The 27,416-nt window shown below is 32.0% G+C and overlaps 1 protein-coding gene across 1 annotated transcript; it reads left to right on the top strand.

The window, feature by feature from the left end:
* Positions 1 to 21,653: 21,653 nt before the first annotated feature.
* LOC118040241 (uncharacterized) lies at positions 21,654 to 22,915 on the top strand. The gene is made up of 2 exons (XM_035047136.1): positions 21,654 to 21,854; positions 22,456 to 22,915. Exons 1-2 carry the CDS (start codon positions 21,697 to 21,699, stop codon positions 22,913 to 22,915), a joined length of 618 nt encoding a protein of 205 aa, XP_034903027.1. The 5' UTR covers positions 21,654 to 21,696.
* The last annotated feature ends 4,501 nt before the right edge of the window (positions 22,916 to 27,416 follow it).

Genomic DNA, 27,416 nt, shown 5'->3' with positions numbered 1-27,416 from the left:
CTAATTATGTTAATAATTAATTTGGGTCCAATTGAAGGATTTAATTCAGTGCAAGAACTTAATTATACTTGAAATGGTCAAATTAATTTTATTTGGGGCTTAATTGGTGAAAAATTAAGTTTAAGAGCTTAATTTGGACTTAATTGAGAAGATTAAGATTTTAACAGGCCAAATTTAATTTTTACCAAGTTATTTGATTGAAATCATGGGCAAAATTGCAAGAAAATTAAAGTTTTGGGTCAATTAGGGGCTAAATTGAAGAAATTCACAAATCAATGACCAATTTGTGAAATACGCCAAACTATAGGGGCTTAATTGACAAAAACCGAGGTTGAAATTGAAGAAATTAAAAGTTTAATGGTCAATTTGGGTTAAATTGCATAAATCTAAGACCAAAGACCATATCGCAATAGGGCGTAACTTCGGGGATTCCAATTGAAGTTCATCAAGAGCTTAATTGCATTAAATCAAAAGTTTATGGTCGATTAGGGATTTAATTAAAATTAATTAAAAGATGGAGGACTAAATTGCAAAACAATTAAAATCCCTAATTCAAACCTAAAATGTTGTTGTTTTGAGTATATATAAAAAAAAAAAGAGGACCAGGTCACTGTGCATTATTGTATTTTTTTTTTCCTGAAAAAAAGCTCCATACACCTACTTTGCAACTACATTTAATGTACCTAACAGTCATCAAATTTGCTAAAACTTGAACTAAATTAATCACCAGACAGCCATCTACATCTGGGTATGGTCGTAACCAGCTCACTGGCAAATAAACACACGTGACACTATCCCAAAGGGGCCAACTCAGACAGCTTGCAGCTGCAGATTTGATTGTGCACCATGTCTACTTTGAACCAATGGTTGGGATCCTTTCTAACTGAATCAAAGGCTGAAATTTTTCTCCAATGTAGACAAGATTGCCCTCTTCCACTTTCTATAAATAGAGGTGGATTTAATGGCCTGAGGAAAAGAAAATCAGGTCCCAAAGTCAGCCAAAAAACTAGCCATTTTCCCTTGTTTCTGCAATTTTTCTCTCTTTCATCTTCCTTTCTCTCCATCATGGCTTTCAACCACCACCATTCCAACCACGATTGTTTTGTCACCGTTTCCACTACCAGTGGTCACTTGAACTCCTCACCAATGGCAAAGCATACACTATTGGTCCCTATCTCTCTCTTGAATATTTTCTTCTCCTTTCCTCGTGCTCTACCACCTGCAACCAGCTCCAACCGTCAGCCTCACCACCACCCGTTGTCCTCCACGGCTAGACTGCCACTGCGTCAGGTAACTTTCTTCTCTTCCATTTCTTCTTCTTCTTCTCCTTCATGCCCACTGTTCATATAGTGGACTATATCTATTTTGAAAAAAACAAAAAAAAAATATCCAAAAATTTTCAAAAAAAATCATTTCAAAAATTGTGGTTTTCTCAAATATTTTTCTACCAATTTTGCATAATATCGGGTTGTATATTTACATTGTAAAATACAAATCCAGTATTAAAATACTTGGTTTTATCTGAAATATTTAAAAAAAAAAATTCAAGTTTACCTTAGGTAAGGTGCATTGGGGGTGATGCGTCTTCCCCATGCACAACCAATTCCTTACCCAGACTCTCGCAGATCATAGGTTCCTAATGATCATAATACTAGGTGGTGACTCCTGAACCTTAATCGTAATTTTATGATTAAATCCAAAAAACCCTTCCCAACACACAACACCTCACACAAGAGGCACGACAAAAAGCCTCTACATTCACTAGACGACATTGTGTCGACTTGCACCCCCGTGACAGAAAAGAAAATATATAGTGGAATGAAATAATATGAAATTTGGCATTATCTAAAAGTAAGTACTGGCTTAACAAGAAATTCAAAAGAATTATTATCATGTTAAGAATTTCAAAATTAGGGATAATTGTTAATATTGTTAACTATAATTATGATTATAATAAAAATAAAAAATTCTTATGGAAATAACCATAGAATCTCAAACCATTTGGTATGTAGAAAAATATAAAAGAACAAGCACAATTTATCATACAAAAGCACATAATGAATTTATGTGGTTTGACATGATATCTAGAATGAAATGATGCATGCATCAATATGTTTGGTCTTTGCATGGTACACCCGATTCTTGATCAAATGAATAGTAATTTGGCTATCACAATGTATAACAGTCAATTTATGTGACAAATCAAGATTATCAACCAAACCTCTTAGTCATAAAGCTTGTTTAACTGCCCTTGTTAATGTCATATACTTAGCCTCTATTGTAGACAATGTAATAATGGATTGTAAAATTGCTTTTCAAGTAATGACACACTTTAAGAGAATAAAAACATAACCTTTTAGTGATCTCCTCATGTCCAAATCATTAACGTAATCTAAATTCACAAAGCCCTTAACACTTTTTCTAGTGCTACTACTCATGTCATATACCAAGCCAATATTTGTAGTACCTCTAAGATAATGAAGTAACCATTTCATGGCCTACTAATGAACTTTACTAGGATTTACCATAAACATGTTACCACACTAACAACATGTGAAATATCTGGACAAGTGCAAGCCATAAGATACAAAATGCTTAGCATATAGAACGCTTAGACATGTGCCCCTTCTTATCCTAGATTTCTAATAAACCTAAAGATAACCTAAAATGGATTGCAAGTGGAGAACTCACTAGATTGCAGTCTTTCATACCAAAATACTTAAGTACCTTCTCAATATACTTCCTCTATGACACGTATAACTTATCAACACTTTGATCTCTACATATCTTTCTACCTAAAATTTTCTTAGCTGAACCTACATCCTTCATCTCTAATCTCTCTCTTTATCAATACCTTTAATAGTTTGTTGTATGAATACATGTTGGAAAATGGTTTAACTAACTTAATTGAGATTGTGCTCGTGGTTGAACAAGTAAAGTAGGCCATCAAAGCTGGAAGGATTGATTGATGAATAAGTTGAGTAAGGGATAAGGAAAGGAGAAAGTCTTAGTAAAAGAAAGTAGGTCAAAGAGCATCATATGGATGACTACACCTATTAGCTGAAATGTTCAAAGGTCCATATGAGAAACCTTTTCACATTTACTTCACTCAAAATGACATGACTAATGACACTCCTTAACCTTATCAGGCTTACCATATACAACCTCAAAACAACCAACCACTTTATTAACAAAACACCCAACCTTTTAACAATAACCAACACCTATGCCACTAGAATACTCAACCTTATTCCTATAATCAAAATACCTAAAAAACAAGCTAGAATAAAAAATTGTCACCCTTTTCAATGTCTTTAGGAGAGTTATACCAACACTTAATCAAGCTAGCTAGGTCAAGTTACTTTCATCCCTTACAAGCCCTTACAACCATCTTATCCCTACTAATATAAGCTTGGATAAAAATGTGATTATTATTCAAGTGCACTAGGGCATATTATTGAGACATGCAAGGTGTTTGACAAACATGTCATTATGTTATTCAAACATGATTGGATATCCTTTAAGGGATATGCAAACACTTGTAACATAAACATTGATCCTCTTTCAAGCAATAACTACATTAATGTTTAAGGCATGAATGCACTAGATTTTGAAGACGTGGCATGTGATGTGAAAAAAAGAAGCATTTTTTATGGCTTTTGAATCCCTTGAACGATAAAAATCAGTTATGATTGGTTTGTATAATAAAAGAGGCACCTCATTAGTAATACAAAGTCGTGAATGCTTGGTAAGGAAAGCTAATGATTATAACATTGTCAAACTATTGTTGTTCTTGAACTTATGAATAAGGTTATTAAAACTTTATTTTTCTAGGATTTGTTTTTCATGTGCCCTAAAACTACTTTGCAATATTTTATGAAGTCTTTTTTTTGTTCCAATTATTGTTATGAAATTAAGATTTTTCTATGTAAAAGTACCATTTAACATAAATATAATAGAAAATTTTATCATATTCCAAAACATGTCATTCAAATATTAAAGAGTAATCCTTTTTTATTAATCCAAAATCATTTTTTCACAAAAAGGTAAAGTCTTAATAACCCCTATTTTTGAACAATAAAATTACCCTTTTACTCCCAACACACCTCAAAAATAAAAAATATTACATAAAATAGAATTGAATGATTTGATGACCTAAATAATGTGTATTCAGGTTATGATCCCACCATATCTTCTCTAATGTTAACCTCACAGTTTTCCTGATTAATGATCATTTGAATAAGGCTAAGGCTTATCGTCATGAGCATATTTAAGTTTGAGATGAAGAAAAGACATCTTTGGAATATCATTCATAAATAAAATATATCATTTGCATTCCCCATTTGAACTGTAAATATCTTTCTTGAATAATAATCCCAACTAGAATCTCATATTATAATGGGGGCAAGTTGGAAATTATCTAGTTTATCTATCATGACTGAAAAGGAAAGGCAACTTATGGAGGTTGTTGTTGGTAGAAGGTCTAGCCTTAGGGAGACTAGCCTTCAGGTGGTGAGACAATAAAAATGAATTCTCACCATTCCTTCAAACATCTTAATGTTGTCTATGAGAGCTATAACCGCCATTTAGTCATAACTAGACAACTAACCTTTAGTGTAAGAAACTTTCATGTTTAACCTTTTAGTTTGGTTTTAGACTCATTGTTTCTAACAATCTTGTTTTTGGCAAACTTTCATGATGTGTGCTTGTTTCAAGAAATGTTGGATGACCGATAGGAACCAAGTAAGGGAGGTCATTGTCAAACATAGGGCAGACTAGTTTGCTCTTTAACAGCTAAAGAATGAGAAAATTATTGAGGCAGAACTGAGGAGCCTCAAGGTGGCCTATACAACACTAAAGGAATAAATACAAGGTGTTGTTCTTCAATTAGGCTACACTAAAAAATAGCTTTAGTTTATAACCAAGTGGATATTGTGAAATAGGATATCTTCGAGGTGAAGGCCACCCAAGACAGTCTAAGGGCTGAGCTTCTCATTGCTAGTGAAGAAGCCTAGAGTTTTAGGGTGTGGCTAAAGGTTTTGAGGAATTCTCCTGGGAAGTTCCAAGAATTTTTTGGGGAGTCTATAACTTTTTTTGAGACAGTTGGGGACAAGATCTTTCTTGCCATGTCCAACTTGTACTTCTTCAATTAATCAAAGAGAATGCAGGTGGACTTCAATGCTACCTTTCATCCAATCCTAGTGCCTGATTTACAGATGTGTTCCCTATTAGGGTTGCAGTTGCCCAACATAGAGGATATTTTGTAGAGGAGTTAGAGCTAAATATCTAAGCCTCTGCTACCCATCCCCCCTTAGTTATGTAAACAACTTTGGCCCTGTAGGTTTTATCCATGTAATGCTTTTCATTTTATAAATTTGATTTTTATTTTTCATTTATGTATTAACTTGTGTAATCTGTATGAATTTAAAGCATGTAGTAAAACATTTCAAGGTCCAAAGCCTTTAGGAAATTCTTTTGAAATTTGTGTAGGGCCACTCAGAAAATTATTTAGGAGGGAATTCTCTAGACAATCTATATGGGTCAAACCCTCATAGTAAAAATTCCATGTAGGGTCTAAAGCCCTTAGAAAATTGTTGAAAATTTGTATGGGTCCAACACCTATACTTAAAAAAATACTTATCAAATTTTAGCATGAATCGAACTTTGAATTTCACCTAACCTTAGTAAGATATGTCTCATGCATAGAACCAAGAATAAATATGGGTTGTAAGTATATATTTATATTCCTAACAGATCATTAAGATGCCCCAAGGATCATGTGGAGATTGGTGTTATTGCACTGTGGAGATGAAGTCAAATCCTTTAGAGAGTTGAGGGACTATTGTCTTATGGAGATCACATTAATTCTCGTTGTTGAGGTCTTGTCAATCCTATCTTTTGAGAGTGTGCAATCGCACAAGGGAGCCATGTCAATTTCTTTCAAGGTAAATTGTGCAATTGCAATAGAAAGACAAAATTGATCCCTTTCATGGTAAAATAATGCAATCGCATTAGGGAGACTGAATCAATCCCATTATTGGTGAATTGTGCAATCACACTAGAGATATCAAGTTTAATCTCTGCCAATGTATAAAACTCGTCACTAATATTTGTAGGTATAGTCGTCGGTAATATTTAAGTTATGACTTAAGCAACCCTCTTCTCCCCCCTCCCTTATTTCTTCTTCTTCCTTTATTTTTCTCTATAAATCATAGCAGCATCCAAATGCAGACATAACCTGGTTTTTTGATCTTTTAAAAGACTTCGACAAACCATTATGGGATGCATGCATAAATCACAGTAAATTATCGGTTGCTGCACAAGTATTCACCGTCAAGTCAGAACATGGGCTAAAAGAGTGAGGTCAGTTATGATAGAATTGTCGAATAAGCGAGAATCATTTTACCTAAAAGAAATAAGCTAAAAGAGAACTTTTATGTTGCTAAACCCATGATCAAACCCATGTAACATTAAATTAAAATTAAAAAAAAAAACTAATTCTTATACAAAAAACATTGTGGCTCCTCTAACAAACTACTATGGATGGAATAATAATTTTTCTTTCTTTCAAGATAAGCATGAGAATCTAGAGTGAGAGAAAAAAAAGGTAAAAAGAATAATAATTTTTATTTCTTTCAAGATAAGCACAAGAATCTAGAGTGAGAGAAAAAAAAAGGTAAAAAGAAAAAGGGTAGTTGGATCCAGGTCGTGGTTATGTTGCCGACACGCGTTAACGACATGGGAGAGAACCAAGCCAATTCTATCGACACCAAGAAAGGTCGTCATCGAAGCTTGGAGAAAATTACAAGTGCCACCTAAATGCTATGACCTTTCTCACATGCTAGCGCGTGCGCATGTGCTAGCCAACTCCAACTCCAATATGATTCAACAACCCAATTGGATTTGAAACTCTAGATAATTAAAAAAAAAAAAAAAAAAAGAGGAACTATGCTAGCAAGTTATCTTGTTTCAATTTAATTTTTAGTTTTAGTTTACAAAAAGAATATTGACGGATAATTAAATGAAGATGCTAAATGCATATCACATCAGATTATTATTTTTTTATCTACACTTATCTTATATACGTTAAATATTCGAAAGGCTATACTCTCCACTTTCTTGAGAGAGCTTCCTAGAAATGAACACACACACACACACACACACACACATATATATAGTTACATAAATATAGGGTATTTTAAGAAAATAACTCAAAATTCGTAGACTTAGCTTGAGTTCATGACTCTAATCAATAAGCAGATATAGAGGTTTAGTTGGGATAATTTGGGTGAGTTTTCTTAATTTTTCTATGAAACTAATGTGGTTGTGGTTTTCCCTTTGCCCTTTCCTTCAAATAAAAAGCACCCACCGACATTCTCCTCTTGTCATGGATACTTTCATATAATTAGTACATCTTGTTTGATTTTCGTAGCCAAAAATATGATTCCATCACTAAACTTGAAGCCAAAGTTATTCCAAAGACACTAACTTTATATTCTATGATCTGTTGATATATAGCTTGCATTTCCTTCCATAAATAAGGCAAATGACTTGCTGAGAATTGGACTCATGCATGGCGAACAAGTTGAGGTGTAGGTTTATGATGAACATGCTAATTACAAGCTATTGTCTTCCACGGAGTAGGCATTGATGGCATTTGTTTTATTTCCCTGAGGTGGGGAAAAACAAATGGGCCATAGCACTGGTTATTCCTTGGAAGATAATGACTTTGTGGTTGACACTTGATCTCTCCAGTCCAGTTCAAATTCAGGCTAGCTGCTGTCTGCAAATTCTTTGAAACGGGTTTTTTTTTTTTTTTGCCTGGTTAGGGGAAGAACAAGCCAGCCCTGTTGCCTATGGTGGGGTCAATGTCCAAGTCCCACCGTTTTCCTTCTTTCTCATTTGCATTCTTATTTCAGGAATCAAGAAGAGATAAATAGCGATTACGAAGATAAGATTTAACATTATTTATATTTTGTTTGATAATTAATACTTTAATGCATTTCTGCTCGCCTTCACAATCATTATTATTTACTTTTGCTTTGATAATCACTACTTTAACGCAGAAACAACCCAAAAATGCATACAGACTATAATGATCAGATTCACATTCACAATTGCCATGCCTTTCATGTCAAGAATTAAAACAGAGAAACAAGAATTCATATGTTATTTTTAATGGAGACTTCTTGCTAGAGAGAAAGGACATTCTTCAGTCGGCAACTGCGATTATGATTTATTGTGGGGAGCATTATTGATAAAATCATGAGTTAACTTATAAAATCATATAATTTTACAAGTCAACATATATATAACATGTAAAATTAGATTAAAAACTTGAAAATCAATAAACTCAGTCAAACTAAGTTATATCGTTAAAATTGGATTGATTTTACAAGTTTTACATAAGTAAAAAAAATTAATTGACTTCTTGAGTCCCATCACTCTCCATTCTCCCCTTTTTCATTTGCCCTTTCTCAAATCTCAAATTCTCAACCCTAGCTGGCTAACACTAGCAGCTAGTTCCATAACTTCAACACTCTCTCTCTCTCTCTCTCAAAAACACCCGTTTTTTTGTTCAGTTTGTCTCTGATTACCTCCACTGTCCACTCTCCAATCTCCATCTTCTGACCTGGTTGTTTATAGAAACTAAATCATTCTAAACCCTATATTTTTTACGTCGGATTCTTCTTTAGTAGGTGGCTTCTATGCAGTCAATATGAGAGTACGTGTATTGCTTGCCACTATAAATGAAACAACAATTATGCCTTTCATTAGTGGCTAGGTTTGCTTGCTAGATTTTCTCCTTTTCTGTCATGTTTTATTACACGGAAGAGGGCCATCAATCTTATATCATTTTTTGATGGTTTGGTAGTTAAATAATCTTGAACTTGCTATTAATCTTGTGAAAAGAAGAAATCTTCTTGGTGCTGAAAATCTGGTAAACATATTATTTTCTTGTTTTCATTTGTTAACTTTGTCGAGTGTTGGAATTAATTGTACTTATTGTTTACTTATTTAATGTATATCTCATCATTTTGTTTTCTTTCTCTATACACCGAAAAAAAAAAGTATTTATTGAAGTGTTTCATGACATGAATCTTGAGAAAAATGTTATATGTTATTTGAGAGTTAAAGATTATCTTTCCTCCAAGAAAATAACTTTCTGCAACATCAGAATGTACCTTGTGTCAATGCAAGTAAAACTGGAATATGCTAGATAAACTTTCCACCTTTTGAATTTTCCATGAAAGTTAATTTTATGATGCTTTCTTAAAGTTTACATTATTTTATTTTATTATATATAGAAAAATGAGAGAATTGGAGAGAAAAATGAGATTTTGCAAGATTTGAATGCATTTTTGAAAAAAAATTAAATTGAATACTGATTAAGATATATCAGTACAGAAAGGGAGCTTTGAGGTCTATCCATTCAAATTAGTGGCACCCATCAATGCCCATAAACAGCCAGTAAAAAGGCCTCATGAACAACATAATTCTTGCATAATCAACTAAGCTCTGAAAGTCTTAGCCATACTATAGATGGTCAATTTGATAGAAAATTCTGAAAGCTAACATGTTTTAGGTTTTGCTTTCATATTTTTTTACTCTAGTTGTTAGATGTATGTTTCATTGTTGATTTAATAATAATGCAAAGATTTTGTAGAATTTAACCGTGGACATGTATGCTGCTTTTTTTTTCTTTTTTTTGTATTTTGTCTAACTCTTTGCACTATATATCCTTGTTGGTGCATATATTGAATCCATAATTATCTTTCAATAGCTTCACTTGAAAATAATTGTTGTGAATTCTTTCCATAAGTTTCGCATATCCTATAAATGACAAAATTGGTTTAATAAATATCTTTACAAAAGATTGAGTAATTGATTATATTAATGAGTAAGATAAAGGCAATGAGGTTGGTTTTAGTCTACATGACATACCAATATATTATTTGTTTTAGGTTTGTTAATTTTTAGTTAATGAAATTCTATGGATATAATTGTATTGTATTGTATTTTTAAAGTTATTTAAACTATGTATAAAGTTTTATTTGAACTATGTATTTTAAGGTGTTTAGACATATATATTGTTTATTTCACTTTTATTTTAATTGTGTTATATTATTATTTACTACTTGATTGGAATTGTTAATTTATAATTAGTTAAAATATTTTACTTACGATTTTATAATTTTATGATTTGAGTTTATGATCCGAGTTTATATTGTATATTTCGTTTCGTGTCGTGTCATAAAAGCTTTTTGATAACCTTGGTGGGGAGTAAAGATTAATGGGATTAGGTTTTTTTACTTTTATGTTTGTTTAATTAACATACCATAATTTGTCCTAAACTTGTTGAAGAACACTCAAAAGAAACTATAGCACACACTCTTGAATGAGAAGTCTCTCATATTATTCATCATCAACAACAATAGGCTTATATAGCCTTTACAAAGAGATGCAGCTAACAACAATAACAACACACGCTATATATACTTTAAACATGGTAACAAATAAGAGGAATAGAAAATAACCAGTCCATAATAATAGAACTTATTAATAGAATGATAGAAAAGAAAATAGCTCATCTCGAAGAAATAGAAATTGCTAAATGAATTGCAACAATAAACTATTAACCTTTAATAGTTTATTATTCCCTCCTTTAAACTATATGCAGAATGCATTCAGTTTATATTAGGAACTTCACATACACCCAACAAACTACGAAGCTTTAAAAATACTTCTAACCGCAACGACTTTGTCATGATGTTGGCTACCTGATCTTATGTATTACAGTTACTCAAATTAACCATACTATCCACTATCAATTCACGAAGAAAATGAAACTTGATATCAATGTGTTTATTTTTGTCGTGAAGAATAGAATTCTTAGAGAGTTTTATGCTTGAACTGTTATCACATTGAATTATAGTGCATTTCTCTTACACACGGCCAAGCTTTTCTAAACTCTTCTTAACCAAAGATACTGACAAGCACATGAGGTGGCAACGATGTACTCGGCTTCGGTGGTGAATAAGCTAACCACATGTTGCTTTTTGGAAGACCGTGATACTACTCCAGAACTAAGCATGAATACACACCCCGTAGTACTCTTGCAATCATCAACATCTCCAGCAAAATCAATATCTGAATAGGCTATGAGTTGCTTACAGCCTCCTTTCTTGTAGAAAATTCACTCATTCCCTGTAGATATCTAAGTAATCTTTTCGCTGCTAACTAGTGTTGCTTTGTAAGACATGACATGAACCTACTCATAAGACTCACACCATACATTAAATCAAGTCTGGTTACAGTCATATACATGAGACTACCAACCACCTACTTAAACATACTTGTATTAACCTTGGCTCCCTTCTTGTCCTTTGACAATTTGCAACTTGAAACTATAGGGTTCTTCACCAAGTACCTTTTGTCCATGCCAAATCTTTCTAAGACTTCATGAACATACTTTCTTTGACACATATAAATGCCCTCTGAATTTTGTAGCACTTGAATCCCCCAAAACTATCTCATTTTTTCCAAGTCAAACATGTCAAATTCCAACATCATTAACTTCTTAAACTCTTCACATATGTTATTATCATTCCTAGTAAAAATTAAATCATCAATATAAAGACTGATAATTAATAGCTTACCCCATGTCTCATAATCTTGCATCCAAAGTGGAACTCGTGTTGCCCTCCTTGGACTCGAGGAATTCTCATCATATGACACACTGGAATGTGAGCAAGTACTATTTGAACTAGCTCCTTTTGTGCCATTTAAGTCAGCTTCTTCATTCTCATTAACTTTTGTTCCAAGTGCATTAGCTTCTGCTCCAAGTTTTCCTTTATTCTTAGCTTTATCATTTTATTCTTCAGTATCATCCCATTCTAACACATCTGAAATTATTGCTTCTCTACTCATGTCCTAATTCTAGCCTTCATTCTCCCAAAATATAACATTCATACTAACAATTATCTTTCTAGAGACCGGATCAAATAGCCTATAAGCTTTCGACTCATCACTCACTCCCAATAAAACACACTATATGCTTTTATCATCCAATTTGATTCTTCTCTGGTCTGGTACATGTACATGAGTCAAGTATCCAAAAACTTTGAACTACTCTATTGTAGGCTTCATACCACTCCATGTTTCTTATGAAGTTCTATTTTGGACAACTAAAGTAGGGCTCCTGTTGAGTACATGCACACACCATCTCACAGCTTCTGGTCAGAAAGCCTTTGGAACATGTTTATCTGTGAGCATACAACGCACTAAATTCATCATAGTCCTGTTCTTCCTCTCAACAACTCCATTTTGCTTAGGAGTATAGGTTGTGGTTAGTTGCCTGGTTATGCCATTTTCCTTATAAAACTCCTCAAACATTTAAGGGAAGCACTTGTTTCCTTTTCCATGTAAGCCTTATATCTTCTAAACATGGTAAAAGCCTTGGATCTTTCATGCAAGAAGTAAATCCAAGTCTTACGACTAAAATCATCAATAAAACTCAAGAAATACCTCTTGTTGTTGCTTAATGCCGACTTTATAGGGCCACATATACCGGCATGCACCAACTCCAGTTTCTGTGATGCCCTCCATAGACCCTCTTTTTCGAATGGATTCCCTATGCTACTTTCTAACCAAACATGTTGTGCATAACTTTGCAAAAGTTGTAAGTGAAGGCAGACCAGAAAGCAACCCACTAACCATCTTTTTGTATTAAATAGTTCTCAACCCGTTAAAGCTCAAATGTCCAAATTTGCAGTGCCACAAATAACTCACATCCTCTGTCACAGCTTGAAAACAAACAATAGTGTTAGGCATCATTATTGCGAGCACAACAAGCATTATATTTGCACTCATCTCAGACTGATTAATCAAGCCCTTAGTCGGATGGAATACTTTACACTCTCCATGTTGAATCAGAATCACCACACCTTTATCTTAAAGTCGCCTCATACTTAATAGGTTATTTTTCAACTCAGGAATGTAATAGACCTCAGAAATTACTGAAGTAATATCATTCACTTGCATTCGAACATTTCCCTTCCCTATAACTATTATATTTGAGTTGTTGCCTAGTTTCATAGTTTGCCTGAATTGATCATCCAAATTAGAGAACCATTCTTCATTCCCACTCATATGATTACTACATCCTGAATCAAGGAACCATACCTCTTTCCTCTTGCCATGGATAAGCTCTTCATAGGACATTAATAGCAACTTTTCTCCTTCATCTAGTTCTGTGTAGTTGGCTCCCTTTTCCTAATTAGGACATTTATATTGAAAGTGTCCTAATTTATGACGCTTAAAACATTAACTAATAGCCTTGTTGAAAGGTTATCTGTCATGACCTCTTCCTCTTCCTTTGAACACCCCTCAACCTCTTCCTCTACTAGTGTTATCTTCATAAGTGATCTTGAGAGCTCTTATTCTCGATGGTCATTCATTCTTTTTTCATGGACTAGCAAACTGCTCTACAACTCGTCAATGGTCAGTGTGTTTAAATTATTGGATTCTTCAATAAAGCAAACCACATAATTAAATTTTGAAGTCATGGACCTCAAAACATTTTCATTAATGATGGTTTGGCTCATTGTCTCACTATGAGTCTTTATTTTATTGGCTATAGTGAGAGTATATCAATAATTCTACCCTTCTTCATGTTAAAAGTCTCAAAGTCCCTCCGAAATGCATGTAATTGTGCCCTTTTCACCTTGGTAGATGACACAATCAAAAAATTGATGTCTTCTCTCAAATGCAGGAGTGTCGAAGTAATAAATAACCCAGCAAGACCGGGGTTGAACTACAAGGAAATTATCTATAATAATAATAAGAAGAAGAAGAAGAAGAAGTTAAAGAGGACTTTGAGATGTTTGATTAATGTGAGGATTAAACAATGATAAAAATAAATTTCAAGGTTAGAAGATCCATAAATAGTGTTTCAAACAAGTATAGTATAAACTTTTTTTATTACTCAACTGGAAACCACACACAAAGGAGGTTCCAATCGAATGATTTGTCATTAATAGCTCATTATAAATTGTTAACATGATCATATTAATTATCTTATTTAAGTAACACCAAACTTTTAAATATTGTTAGGAATTCATGATGCGAACTTATGTTAATAACAAATCAAGTTTCTTTCATAGCACAAGTGTAGGTTATACCATACGGTTGGGCTATGAAAGTGCTAAGCATTTGTTGTACCAAGTGTTATACAACACAAATCTACATTAACCATTTAACAAGCAAGGTATTAAGAATTAGTAAGATAAAAAGATAAGACATGTTAATAACAAACTTTCTTGGATATAAATATTGAAGTCCAAGTTGAGTTTATATTATACATATTCTAACACCATTAATGAAACATTTTCACCTTGACATAATAAACTTATTTACATATAATGAAGAAGATAAATATAAATAAACAAGAGGAGAACATAAGTATAGTAAAGGAGATGAAAAGCATAAACAAAAGATTCAGGAAAATATAACATGAAATAAAACTTAAACATTACAAAAATATAAAGAAAGAAATAAAGAGTATAATCTTGATATGAACAACCAAGATGCCTAAATGCTTGTCAAATGCCTCCTTTTATAGGCCAAAATTTAGAACTATTGATTTGATGACTAATTGTTGAGTGGGTCGTCACATCTTGACTTGATGACAATCCTTATCTTCTTGTCTGAATAAAACATCATTAATAACGTCCGAATTTCAACCATCTGTACTCATGAAAGTTCTAGGAAATTGTATCATCTTTCCAGGAAAAAATAATTGAGGTCATTTGGACTTCTAGAACTCGAGATATGGACTGAACACTGAACAATGAACAAGGCTGCAAGACAGATTCGGACTTCTCTATTGTTGCTATAGTTTGGACTTGAAAACGGCCTTTTTAAATATTGGACTCCACATGAAAGTTTTATGTCTATGTCTTATCTTTCCATCCATATGAAGCAAACCTAAATCCGAGATCTATAGCTCCAGATATGACCCAATTACCAAATAGTGTTCCAGTTTGGACTAAACCATCTCTTTTCTAAGTTTGGTCCTCTCTTTGTCCTTTCAATTTCAGTACTTAAACTCATCAATCAATCCTTTCATTTATGTGATAGGCCTGCATTTAAGATGAACATTTACGATAAATTAAAGGTATCTTATATTATTAGATATGTTATTATAAAACATGCTTTAGTTAAGGAGTTATTACTACTTTAAGTGCAAAATGATAATATAAAATCTTGATAAAAATGCACTTTTAAGTATTAATCACACCTCCCAACCAGCTTATTACTAGTCCCTAGTAATCAAAGCATTAAAATAGAAAAACAATTTGTAAATTCCACAAAGCAAGGCATTCATCATTGAACTTCCATTAATGTATCTAGATAATCATTAAATTCATATATTTGCTCAATACCTCTTCAACAAGATATTAATAAACCTTTCTTTTGTGCTCAAAATATCAACATATAGTTATGGGCTTTTACTTGGAAGAAAATAAAATTTTTGTTCTAAGGTTTAAGGTTAACTTCCTTGGGTTGAGATTATTATCTTTTTTTTTTAATATATACATATAACTTAAAACACAATACATCTTTAACCCATGTAACGAGCTTTCAACTAATGACTCCTAGACCAGTTAGTCTTAGGCATTAGGTGATGAGACACCCCTACGAACTTAGTAACTGGGGTTGAGTAACTAGGGTTACAAATATTAATACGTAGATAATGCAATGTTTGATTCCCTTAAGCTTTTCTCCTCAACCCATGTAACAAGCGTTAAGCCAATAGCTCCCACGTTAGTTGACTTTAGGGTATTAGGTGTTAAAACACTCATTCGGGCTTAATTGCTTAGGTTAGGGAGGCTACGAAACCAAACTTATTTATGTTTTTATCATCATCATTTTTTTTATTTTTTTTGCAAATTATATATTATCCTTTTTCCTTAGTTGTTACCTTTAACAAAAGAATATAAATAATGTAATAATCCAATATGCAACCCACAATCATATGTTAAAGTGTGTGTGTGTGAAAATAAAAGTTTAAGAATACTTATTAAATGAGTATATGAGCAGAATTAAGAGATAACAATCCAACGACCTTTTTAAATCTTGGACTCCTCATGAAAGTTTTAGGCCTATGTCTTCCCTTTCCATCCATATAAAGTAGACCTAAATCCAAAATCTACAGCTCCAGATATGACCCAGTGACCGAACAGTGTTCCAGTTTGGACTGAACCAGCATCTCTTTTCTAAATTTGGCCCTCTCTTTATCTTTTAAATTTCAGTAGTTAAACTTATCAATCAATCATTTGATTTATGTGATAGGCCTGCATTTAAGATGAACATTTACCATAAATTAAAAGTATCTTATAGTATCAGACTTGTTATTATAAAACATGTTTTTGTTAAGGAGTTATTGATACTTCAAGTGCAAAATGATGATATAAAACCTTGATAAAAATACACTTTTAAGTACTAATCAGGAAAACCTTGGTATTTCTGTTTCATGGAATCCCAAATGCTCATTGATGTATTTCTATTGAGTATGGTCTTCATAATATTTTGATCTATAGCTTGAAAAGGATAATTCTTTTCTATGATATCTCTATCGAGTATGGTCTTCATCCCCAAGACTAAAAGTAATTTTTTCCAGGATAGAACTGAAATTGAGTTGCAGTTTGACTACAAACTGAAATACCAAAGTGATGCTAATTCTAGGCCAATATAATTCATGGAGAAGAAAATCCAGTTCTTTCTGCCATCGGATATAGTACAACACCAAAAGATTTTGTATCTTATTAATTAGCCATGAAACAATTTAATTAATGCCCACGTCAAAATGTCCTAAGCCTAAAGAAAAAAACTTACTCCTCTTTTGTACTCAGATTATAGTAACATCTACAGATGGTAGTGTGCATGTTCAGTTGTAAGAATAATGAGTTGTACACCTAATATGGTGAATCTTTCATTTATGAAACAATTTCCTTATTTTATTTTTTTTATTTCTCTTTATTTATTTTGCATCTTTTTTTCTATTAATTTTTCTTTTCAATTTCATCTCATAGAATTTTATGATATTTGATATTTATATCAAATATGATCCTTATTTAAAAAAAAAAAAAACAATTGTTCTTAATTTTATCCCTTATTATTTGATTTAATTTATTTTTTATGTAATATTTTACCCTTATTCTTTTAATTGTTTTTTTTTCCTGGGTTCCTTTCTTCAAATTGACTCCTTTTTTTCAACTTCATATTTCAATATTTTATTTATTTAGAATTGGGATAGTTTATTTTTAATTTTTGAAAGTGATACTGGTCTCATAACATAAGTCATGAGTATGAAATTTTAACTTAAATTTAAATAGATTTTTTTTTCATGTTTTTTTTACACTAATTTTATTTTTTTTTCATTTCATTGTTCAACACTGGGTTTATTAAAGATCAAGCATATTTATTTTATTTGTTTTTTCTTTTTATAATGATATATTGGCCTCGCGGCCCGGATATGTCAAATTACATCATTTTATTAATTTTTTATGTCAATTTTGTTTTTTTATTTTTTTAATTGCTTTTTTTTATCATTATTTTAAATTGATTTTTTTTTATCCTTCAGCATTGGATTGTTGAGGATTAAGCTTCGTTATTTTTCTCGATGTGGTCATCCTCATCTCATGATTCAGGTCACAAGTATGAGATTTAAGCTCAAGTTGACACCAGTCTTTTTTTATGTCCCTTTTAGTTGAAATTTCATCCTTCAATATCAGGTTGATTTAGAATTAGGCTTCATAGTTTTTATTTGTTTGCTTTTTATGATATGATCCTGGTCTCATTACCTGGGTCACGGGTTTGACGGATTAGTCCCGATTATTTTGAGTCTCTTTTTTTGTCTTTTTAATTTCATACCTCAACATTGGCTTTGCTTAATATGGTCTCATTACTTGGATTATGGGTTTAGCGGATTAACTCAGGTTTTTTTTTTATCTTTTTTTTTGTTGAATTTTTTCTAAATTTTATCCTTCGACATTTGGTTTATTTGAAATTACGCTTCATATTTTTTTTTTTATTGGCTTTCGGTGAGGTTAGTGCGATCTCATTACTAGGATCATGGGTTTGGTGGGTTAACTTGATTTGACTCGACTCATTTTTTGTCTTTTTTTTAATTTATTTTGTTATACCCCAATTTTGATCCATTTGCTTTTAATTTAATTTTAAGAGGATAAAATTTGAAATCGAAAGATCAGGGATTGATTTCAATTAAAGGTTGCCTGGAACAATTAGACCACTTTCAAAAAATCTTCATATTTTTACCAGCGGGCAGATCTTCTGGAATAATTAGACCACTTTCAAAAAATCTTTGTATTTTTCACCAGTGGGCACGTCGCCTGGAATAATTAGACCACTTTAAAAAAATCTTTGTATTTTTTATCGGTGGGTAGTCACCTGGAACAATTAGACCACTTACAAAAAAGCCTCGTATTTTTTCTCCAACAGGCAGGTCACCTAGAACAGTTAGACCACTTCCGAAAAATCCTCATATTTTATTTTTCATTGATAAGGTAGGTTACCTTTCAAATGATTAATTTCTCGATTTCAACATCTCCTAGCGAAGGTCATCTATCAATCTACTGTTTTTGAAGTTTTCAACACTCTTGAAGGAAATAAAAGTTATTTTCCATTTCTACTTATTTATAAATTACTATGCAAAGCCAAAAGAAAACAAAATTTTCCAATGTCTTTGAATCGTAAATATTATAAAGATGAGGCAATTCTCATAACCCAATTTTTGAATTTTCAAAAAATAAAAAAAATGAATGAATGAAAAAAATTTTGAGAATTGGGTAAAGACAACATAAATTGAAAGTTTAGGAACTAATAAGGATGAAATTATAAATTTGGGAGTCAATTTGGTCAAAAAATTGAAGAATTGATAAGTTTATGAAATTAGTTAAACTTTGATTTATTTAAATAATGCAACCAAGGGCTTAACTGAAGAAATACCAAAATTTGGGGCTGATTTGGGTAAAAATTTGAAGAAATTAAAGTTCCAGGACCAAAGTGAATAGAAGGTGATACCATAAGGGGTTAATTGATTTTTCCAGGGGCAATTTTGAAAGAATTAAAAGTTGAAGAGCCAATTAAGAAATGAATTGATTAAATTGAAAATCAATGATTGTTTTGTAAATGGTGCTAAAATCCAGGGGTTCCATTACAATTCATTAGGGGCAAAAAAAAAATAGAGATTTTCCAAGAATAAGAGCCCAATTGCTAAATGTCAGAACTTAGAGGGGCAAATTGAAAATAGTCATTTCAGTTGATTTCAAAGAAAACTATTCATCTCTTCATCTTATCAGACCAGGAAGATAAAAAGGCACGCCCCTGCCATCGCCGATAGTTATCATTACTCCTGCAATAACAATTGTCGGTCGCCTCATTATTTGGAGGTGATCGCATGCCATTCTCTGGCTTAATAAAAGCTAGAGAAAGGCCGTGATAAATTAAAAAAAAAAAAAAAAAAAAAGGAAAAGAAAGAACAAACATAGAGGGGAAAAACTAGGGCAGTGAAAAAAAACAAACAAAGAAAACCACGAGGGAAACGAGCAAACGCAGAGAGGACATAACATAGGGGAACAGAACGAACAGGGAGACAAATAGAGAAAACCACAAAACAACACAAAAATGAACAAAGAAAAATACAAAAGGGAAAAACAGACAAAGAAGAAGACAGACATTTGGGGATCTTCGTTGATTTATTTATGGGTCTCTTGTATTTTTATTTTTATTTTTGTGTTGTTTTGTTAGATTTTGCAATGTATTTGATTTGTGGACCTTCACTGTGGAATGTGAATTTGATATGCAATGCATGTTTTCTTTTCTCTAAAAAAAAATAGTTTCCTTTTCTTTTAATCTAAATTTTATGGATTTATTCATTGACATTAGAGTTAGGAATATTATAGAAAGACCACAAAAATGAAACAAAAACAAACTTTTAGCAATTTAAGACAAAACCAGCAATGTAGCTTACCTCAGGTATGACGCTTAAAGGGTGATAGTATTTTTTTTCCTTTCGCGTAACCAGTCCCATACCATAGAATCTATGTTGACTAGTTAGGATTCTTAGTGATCATAATACTAAGTGACGACTCTTTAAATAAGACATTTTTCATCTAAAAACAAGATGTTAGAAATCTGTTATTTTCACAATTTAATTTTTAAAGGTCGTCGCGACCTCCCATTAGCTTTTATTTTTTAATTATATTATATTATGAAAAGACCAAATTCTCATTATTGAAATTGATTATAAATAAAAAAAAACCATGATGAAAATACAAAAAAAAAGTCTCTTGATATCAATTTTTTTTTCTTTTAAGGGCAATGAAGTCATTTCACTATGCAATCAAAGTGTCAAAAGACCGGAAAGCCACAAGACCATAATTATGATTTTATTTTTTTTTTGCTTTGAAGGGTATTTAAAACATTTTATTATACATCTAAAATGTCAAAAGACTTATTTGTCCCTTATCAATATGATAGTGACAAATAAACCATATGAAAAATACTATTTTTCTCCAAATAGCTAGCTAGATGATTTTGTTTGAGAAAGAAAAAAATGGATATCTTATTGTTCCAATTCGTAATAAACTGTATCTTGCTGTATAGTGAATCCATGATCTCTTACTTCTTTGTAACCAAAAAGATAAAAAATAAGAAACCTGTTTATCATTTACCAGGAAAAAAAAAACCAACCAATTACCATCATGAAAAGGAAAACAAATTTTGCCTAATTAAAGCATATTACACGAGTTTTTTTGTTTGTTACACCCACCACGGATTTCTCTTTGCCTATTAAAATTCCTTAATTTCATTTTTCCTCAAATCTTTCTTCTTATTCATCATCATCTTCTTCTTCTTCATCATCATCATCATCATCTTCTTCATCATCTTCTTCTTCTTCTTCTTCTTCTAAGACATTCTCTCTCAGGGACTCTTGCAACCTTGTCTAGTTACCAATCTATGCGTGTTGGCACTGCATGATTTCCTTATCAAATGTATAGAAGATATATATTTTTTTTTTTAATAAAATCATAGAACGACGATTCATTCTCAGAATTCTTCGGGAGCAATCACTAAAGAGATGTATAGGGTATACAAGTCGCTTGTTACGAAATGGAATCCTAATAGGAACCCATCAAATAAAGTTGAAGCCGAGGCCGAAGCCAAATTTCAAGAAATTAGTGAACCATTCAAGGTATCTCATATATATATTTGAATATTGTATGTATGTGCACAACTGCATATATTTAAATAAAAAAAGATTTAAAATTCAGTGTATAAATTCAAGCAAAAAAGAATGATGTAATTTCTTTTATTTTTCTTGCTTTCTTGATGTAGGCTATTAATGAGAACAGAGTGAAAGAAAAACTGAAAAGTTGCAACGAGCCTATAGTATCAATATCGCCGGGAGGCTCAAGCCCTTGTAAAATCATAGAAGAGAGTTTCTTTTATCGACCTTCAATCCTTCTGAGAAGTCTTAGTAGAAAGAGTTCTACGCTTAGCACAAGTCCTTCCTTTTTACCAAAAGGTGCAAGTTCAAGAGACAACTCTCCAAGGAATGAGAGTCATCGAGGTTGTTTAGACATAGAAAATCCCTTTTTGCAGAGAAGTATGAGTCGATTAAGCCCTAGATCCCCCATTATCTTCTCTCAATCTACTCTTTTGAGAAAACCTCCACCAACTGAAAAGAAGCTTGAGTGCACCCTAGAGGAGTTGTGCTATGGATGTGTCAAGCAAATTATGACCAGTAGAGACGTTATAATAAATGGGTAAGCTATTATTTCATTACTGACTATATATGTTTAATCAAACACTCTATGATTATATGAGCATAGCTTGACACTGTTGAAAAACTTGTATGAATGCGAGAGAAGAAGATGTTATGCCTTAGATAATAAAAGTTCGATATGTCTTACTACTATTATGTATTTTCTCACCGGGTAATAACAAAATAAAGATATAGACACTTGGTGTTTGATTGTTGTAGTTTTTTGGTGTGTGCTTAGTTGTGATTTTTTTAAAAAAAAATAGATTTAAGAAAAAAAACCGTGTTTGAAAAGGTATTAAATTGACGTTTTAAGAGTTTTTTTAAAAATAAAAATATATTATTTTAATATATTTTTAATTCAAAAGTACTTTTAAAAGGAACAAATACACATTAAAATAAATTAAAAAAAAAAACATGTTATTCTAAATTCTACAAAACCAAGACTCAAAACGAAATGAGATGTGAGGTTCAATACAGAAATCAGTAGTTATCTAATAATAAAACAGTTTTTTTTTTTTGGATAAAGAAGCGGAAGCCACCTGATCAATACCTAAAAATAATAAGAAAATGATGATGATATGTGTCTATATATATCATGGCAGGATAATTGAACAGCAAGGAGAGATGGTGAACATAACGGTGAAGCCAGGATGGAAGAAAGGAACAAGAATTGCATTCGAAGGAAAAGGTGACGAGAGACCAGGCTATCAGCCAGCTGACTTGATTTTCTTGATAGATGAAAAACCACACTTGTTATTTGAAAGAGAAGATGATGACTTGGTCTATAAAGCTGCGATCCCATTGGCACAGGCTCTTGTAGGCTGTGCCATTTCAGTTCCATTGCTGGAAGGTGAGAGAATGAGCTTATCGTTCGACGTCGTATTATATCCAGGATATGTAAAGATCATCAAGGGCCAAGGCATGCCGACTGCAAACGAAATAGGAAAGAGAGGTGACCTAAGAATCAAGTTTTTGATTAATTTCCCGATGTCCTTGAGTCCTGAACAACGATTTGATTCTTCGAGTATTCTAAAAGATTGCTCATATAATGATTTTCTTTAACATTTGAATTAATATTATAGATAGAGATGTGCATACATGCTTGATTTTCTTCTTCTTTTCTTGATATTGAGAATAAATTAAGTGTGTTGGGAAATGTCGTTGATAATGAGTAGATTATGTGTTTGATTTTGTTTTATAAAGTGTTTTTAGAATAAAAAGTTATTAAAAATGATATTTTTTTATATTTTATATTTTAATATCAATATATTAAAATCATCCAAAAAATCTAAAAATATATTAATTTGATATTTTTTTCACATAATAAACAATTTTAAAAACTATTAAACAAATACTCACTAAATCATGAATGAATTTCAATATTTGAATAATGTATAAATTAAAAATATCTTTTTGGTGATTCTTTCCTTATAAAAAGTAATAATTTAATAAAAGTTAGATTATTTGTGTGTCTTTGTGCAAAATATTCTATCTATTTCGCGAGCCAAATTAGACTATAACTAGTTACATGATCCACGCAATGCCGCTGGTTAATTTTTTTTTAACATAAAAATATTAAAAAAAAATTAAGATTTAAAAGTATTAGATCTTTCTGCAAAGTTATACCCAAGAGTCTTGGATTTGGCTGCAGCGCTTGACCCTAGAGTAATATTTATAATATTAATAATAATATTAAACTTACATTACTTAAGTTTAAATGAGTCTAGTTGCAACACCGGATCCAAGAGCATTGGATGTGGGTCTAGCTATAAGATCGTATCATAAAAGCATGATAATTAAATAGATTAATTAAAAAAAAAACAAAGAAAAAAAACCAATAGGAAGAAAAAAAAAATGAAGAAAATGTTTTTTTAAATTAACTCGGTTAACCCTTCAAACCAAGTTAACTCGTCAATCGTGAGATCTGCGTCATGAAAGTTTAATAACCAAATAGAAAAAAGAATTGACGGGGTTACCAAGAATTAACAGGGTTAACCCGTCAAACCAAGTTAACCTGTCAAGCCCGGGATACATGTCATGAAAGTCTAATAATTAAATAGAAAGAAATTTAATATTAACAAACTAAACTAAACAAAAAAAATTAATTAAAAAGAAAAAAAATTCGGGTTAACCCGTCAAACCAGGTTAAGCCATCAAACCCGGGATCCGCGTCATAGAAGTTTGATAACTAAATAGAAAAAAAAAATTGATGGGTTTACCCAGAATTAACTTGGTTACCCCGTCAAACCAAGTTAACCCGTCAAGCCCGGGATACGTGTCATGAAAGTCATAATTAAATAGAAAGAAATTTAACATTAACAAACTAAACTAAGTGAAAAAAAATTAATTAAAAAGAAAAACAATTTCGGGTTAACCAGTCAAATCAGGTTAAGCTATCAAACTCATCAAACCCGGGATCTGTATCATAAAAGTCTAATATCTAAATAAAAAAAATTAACATTAACAAACTAAATCAAACAAAAAAAATTTATTAAATGAAAAAAAAAAAACAAAAAAATTAAAAACAAAAAAAAATTAATATATGTTATAATATAATATAATTATAATAATTATAATAATATAATATATTAATAATAGAATAAGTAAACGGCGTGAGGAAGCTACGGTAGTTTCCCTACACCTTTTAGAATATTATTTAATATCAATTCACTAATAAAATTATGATTTTTTGAATTATAAAGCAACTAAGTAACGGGGAGGTTTTTTTTTTTTTCAATAATAAATTATAAGGAGGTATCACGAAATTATAAAGATTGTCAAAAAAGTTTGAACATATGATATTATTTTCTTCATTTTGAAGAAAATATTGTACAAACTCCATTTCATACCCAAAATACCTTTAATTACTACTAAAAAGGATTGGCTGTTAACCCTATAATCCCAAAACACTTGAGTTTTTATGTTGATAATTGTGGTAGCCGAAAAGAAGATATTTACTTTGCTATTATCCATTTGTTTGAAAAGATGATAATCTTCATACTTCGTGGCTCATTTCTTGGGGAAAAAGTAGATCAATTTTTCTTGACTAGTTTGTCAAGGATGAAGACAAAACTTGTCAGCAATGGTTGACAAGAAGAGCATCTCGGCTCATATAAGGTGTGACTAAAATTAAATGCATGATTTCGATATACCGCCTGAGTCCTGAACAACGATTTGATGCTTCGAGTATTCTAAAAGATTGCTCTTATCATGATTTTCTTTAATATTTGAATTAATATTATAAATAGAGATGTGCATACATGCTTTATTTTCTTGATTGAGAATAAATTAAGTGTGCTGGGAAATGTTGTTGATATTGGAATGATCTTTATGTGTTTGATATTGTGGTATAAAGTGATTTTTAAAAATATTTTTAGAATGAAAAGTTATTAAAATAATATTTTTTTTATAGTTTATATTTTAATATTAGTATAGATAGAGATTATTAAGGAAATATGCATAAACTCTGCCAAAATCAAGCAACACATTCTTACCAAAGTTTAGTATTCCAACTGTTACAAATCTTTTCATTTACAGCAGAAAATATTCTGCTAGAATTATAGCAAATGTCCATATATATTAATTACCAAAAACAGACTCCTCTATATATTTCACTTAACATTACGATGAAAATTGTGTGGTTTTCTCTATCAATTCTATGAGTAGTTGTTTGATCGTTTATGGTATTAGAGCCAATTCTCTCACGAGCAAACAGATCTTTTCTCTAAAATGTTGGCTTCTGCAGATCAAACCTCAAAAACCCACCTAAACACTCACCCCATCTCTTCCACCAAAAATGCGCTCATTGCTCTCACCATCACAACGCAAATCAATGAGAAACGGATGCCTTCCACCTTTCCTCAATGGAGAGCACAATTTGATGCCCTCCTCATCAGATACAACCTTCTTGATACAACCTTTTTGACTACGTTCATGGAGTTTCCCAGTGTCCCTCCCCAGCTAGCACCTCTTCCATTGAGTTGAATAAAACTCATTGGGTTCGTCAGGATAAATTAATCCTAAGCACTATTCTAGCTTCTACCTCACCCACCATTACCCCTCTCATAGCCAGTTCCAAAACCTCCCATGAGGCTTGGAAAAAACTCCATCACATGTATGTTAATAAATCAAGAACCCATGACATGCAACTCAAGGAAGAACTTACCTTGATTCAGCGAGGAAATCGCTACATCCATGCTTATCTGCATGCGGTGAAAGCTCTTGCCGATGAGATCGCACTCATCAATCATTCAATATCTGATGATGATATTACCCTTTATATTCTTAACGGATTGGGTTTTGATTTCAGAGAAATTGCTACCCCGATTCGAGCACGGGAAACATCTTTGACTTTCGAAAAGCTTTATGACATTCTTGTGGGGCATGACAGCTACTTGCAGCGCTTGAAATCTTTAACCCAGTAGCTTGTTGCCTTTGCAATTTATTCTCACCATCACCAACAGCACAGTGGTTCCTATGGTAGGTCTTATTCAAAGGGATCTTATAAAACAAATGGGCATACTCATTCTCAAAGTCACAGTAAAATTTCTCAAAGCCCATTCAAAGACAAACAGAAGCCTTCCACAACTCGCTACACTCAAAGGCGTTATCAACAAAAATGCCAATTTTGTGACCAAATGGGCCATACAGCTAAGTCTTGCCTGCAACTTCATCGATCAAAGGTCACAACCAATTGCACATCTACATCTCAACCAGCAGATCAAAAATGGCTTCTTGATTGTATCGCTTCCCATAACATTACTAGTGACTTGAAGAATTTATCTATTCATTATGAGTATGATGGCACTGGTATCGATGATGGGTCATGTTTGGCAGTCTCCCATATTGGTTCCTTGACTTTAACATCACCAACACGAACATTTATTCTTCGTGACACTCTTTATGTTTCCAATATTTACAAAAATTTAATTTTTGTTCACCACTTCACCTCTCAAAATAATGTTTTTCTTAAGTTTCACCCTTTTTATTTTCTTTGTGAAAGCAGCTTTTCTCATTTTCCGAACTCATTGGTGGGCTCTGCCTCTAAATTTGTTGCAAATTTGCATGAACTAACCTTGTTTGATGAGTGGCACAAACATCTCGATCATTCGTACTTCAAAATTGTCAAAAATCTTGTCAATCATTTTTCTCTTCCTATTGCGCACAATAAAATGAACTCTCTATGTTCATCTTGTTCTATCAATAAAATCCATCAACTTCCTTTTATACTGATGTGTGGGGACCTGCTCATGGTGTTGGTCTAAATGGTTCTCGCTATTATTTAATTTTCAATGACCATTACATAAAATATATGTGATTCTATCCCATTAATGGAAAATCTGATGTTAAGAGCATTTTTTCTCAATTCAAACTTGTTGAGAAATGGTTTCAATCACAAATAAAAAGCCTTTACTCTAACAATGGTTGTGAGTACACAAGTCTAAAACCATTTCTCTCTCTTCATGGGATTAGTCACTATACCACTACCCCTTACACACCTCAATAAAATGGTGTCTCTGAACATCAGCATCGCCATCTAGTTGAAACAAATCTCACTCTACTA

The sequence above is a fragment of the Populus alba genome, chromosome 1 (genome assembly GCF_005239225.2).
Source record: "Populus alba chromosome 1, ASM523922v2, whole genome shotgun sequence".
Classification (NCBI taxonomy): Eukaryota; Viridiplantae; Streptophyta; class Magnoliopsida; order Malpighiales; family Salicaceae; genus Populus; species Populus alba.
Note: the sequence above shows the minus strand (reverse complement) of the source record. Positions and strands in the feature narration are given on the sequence as shown.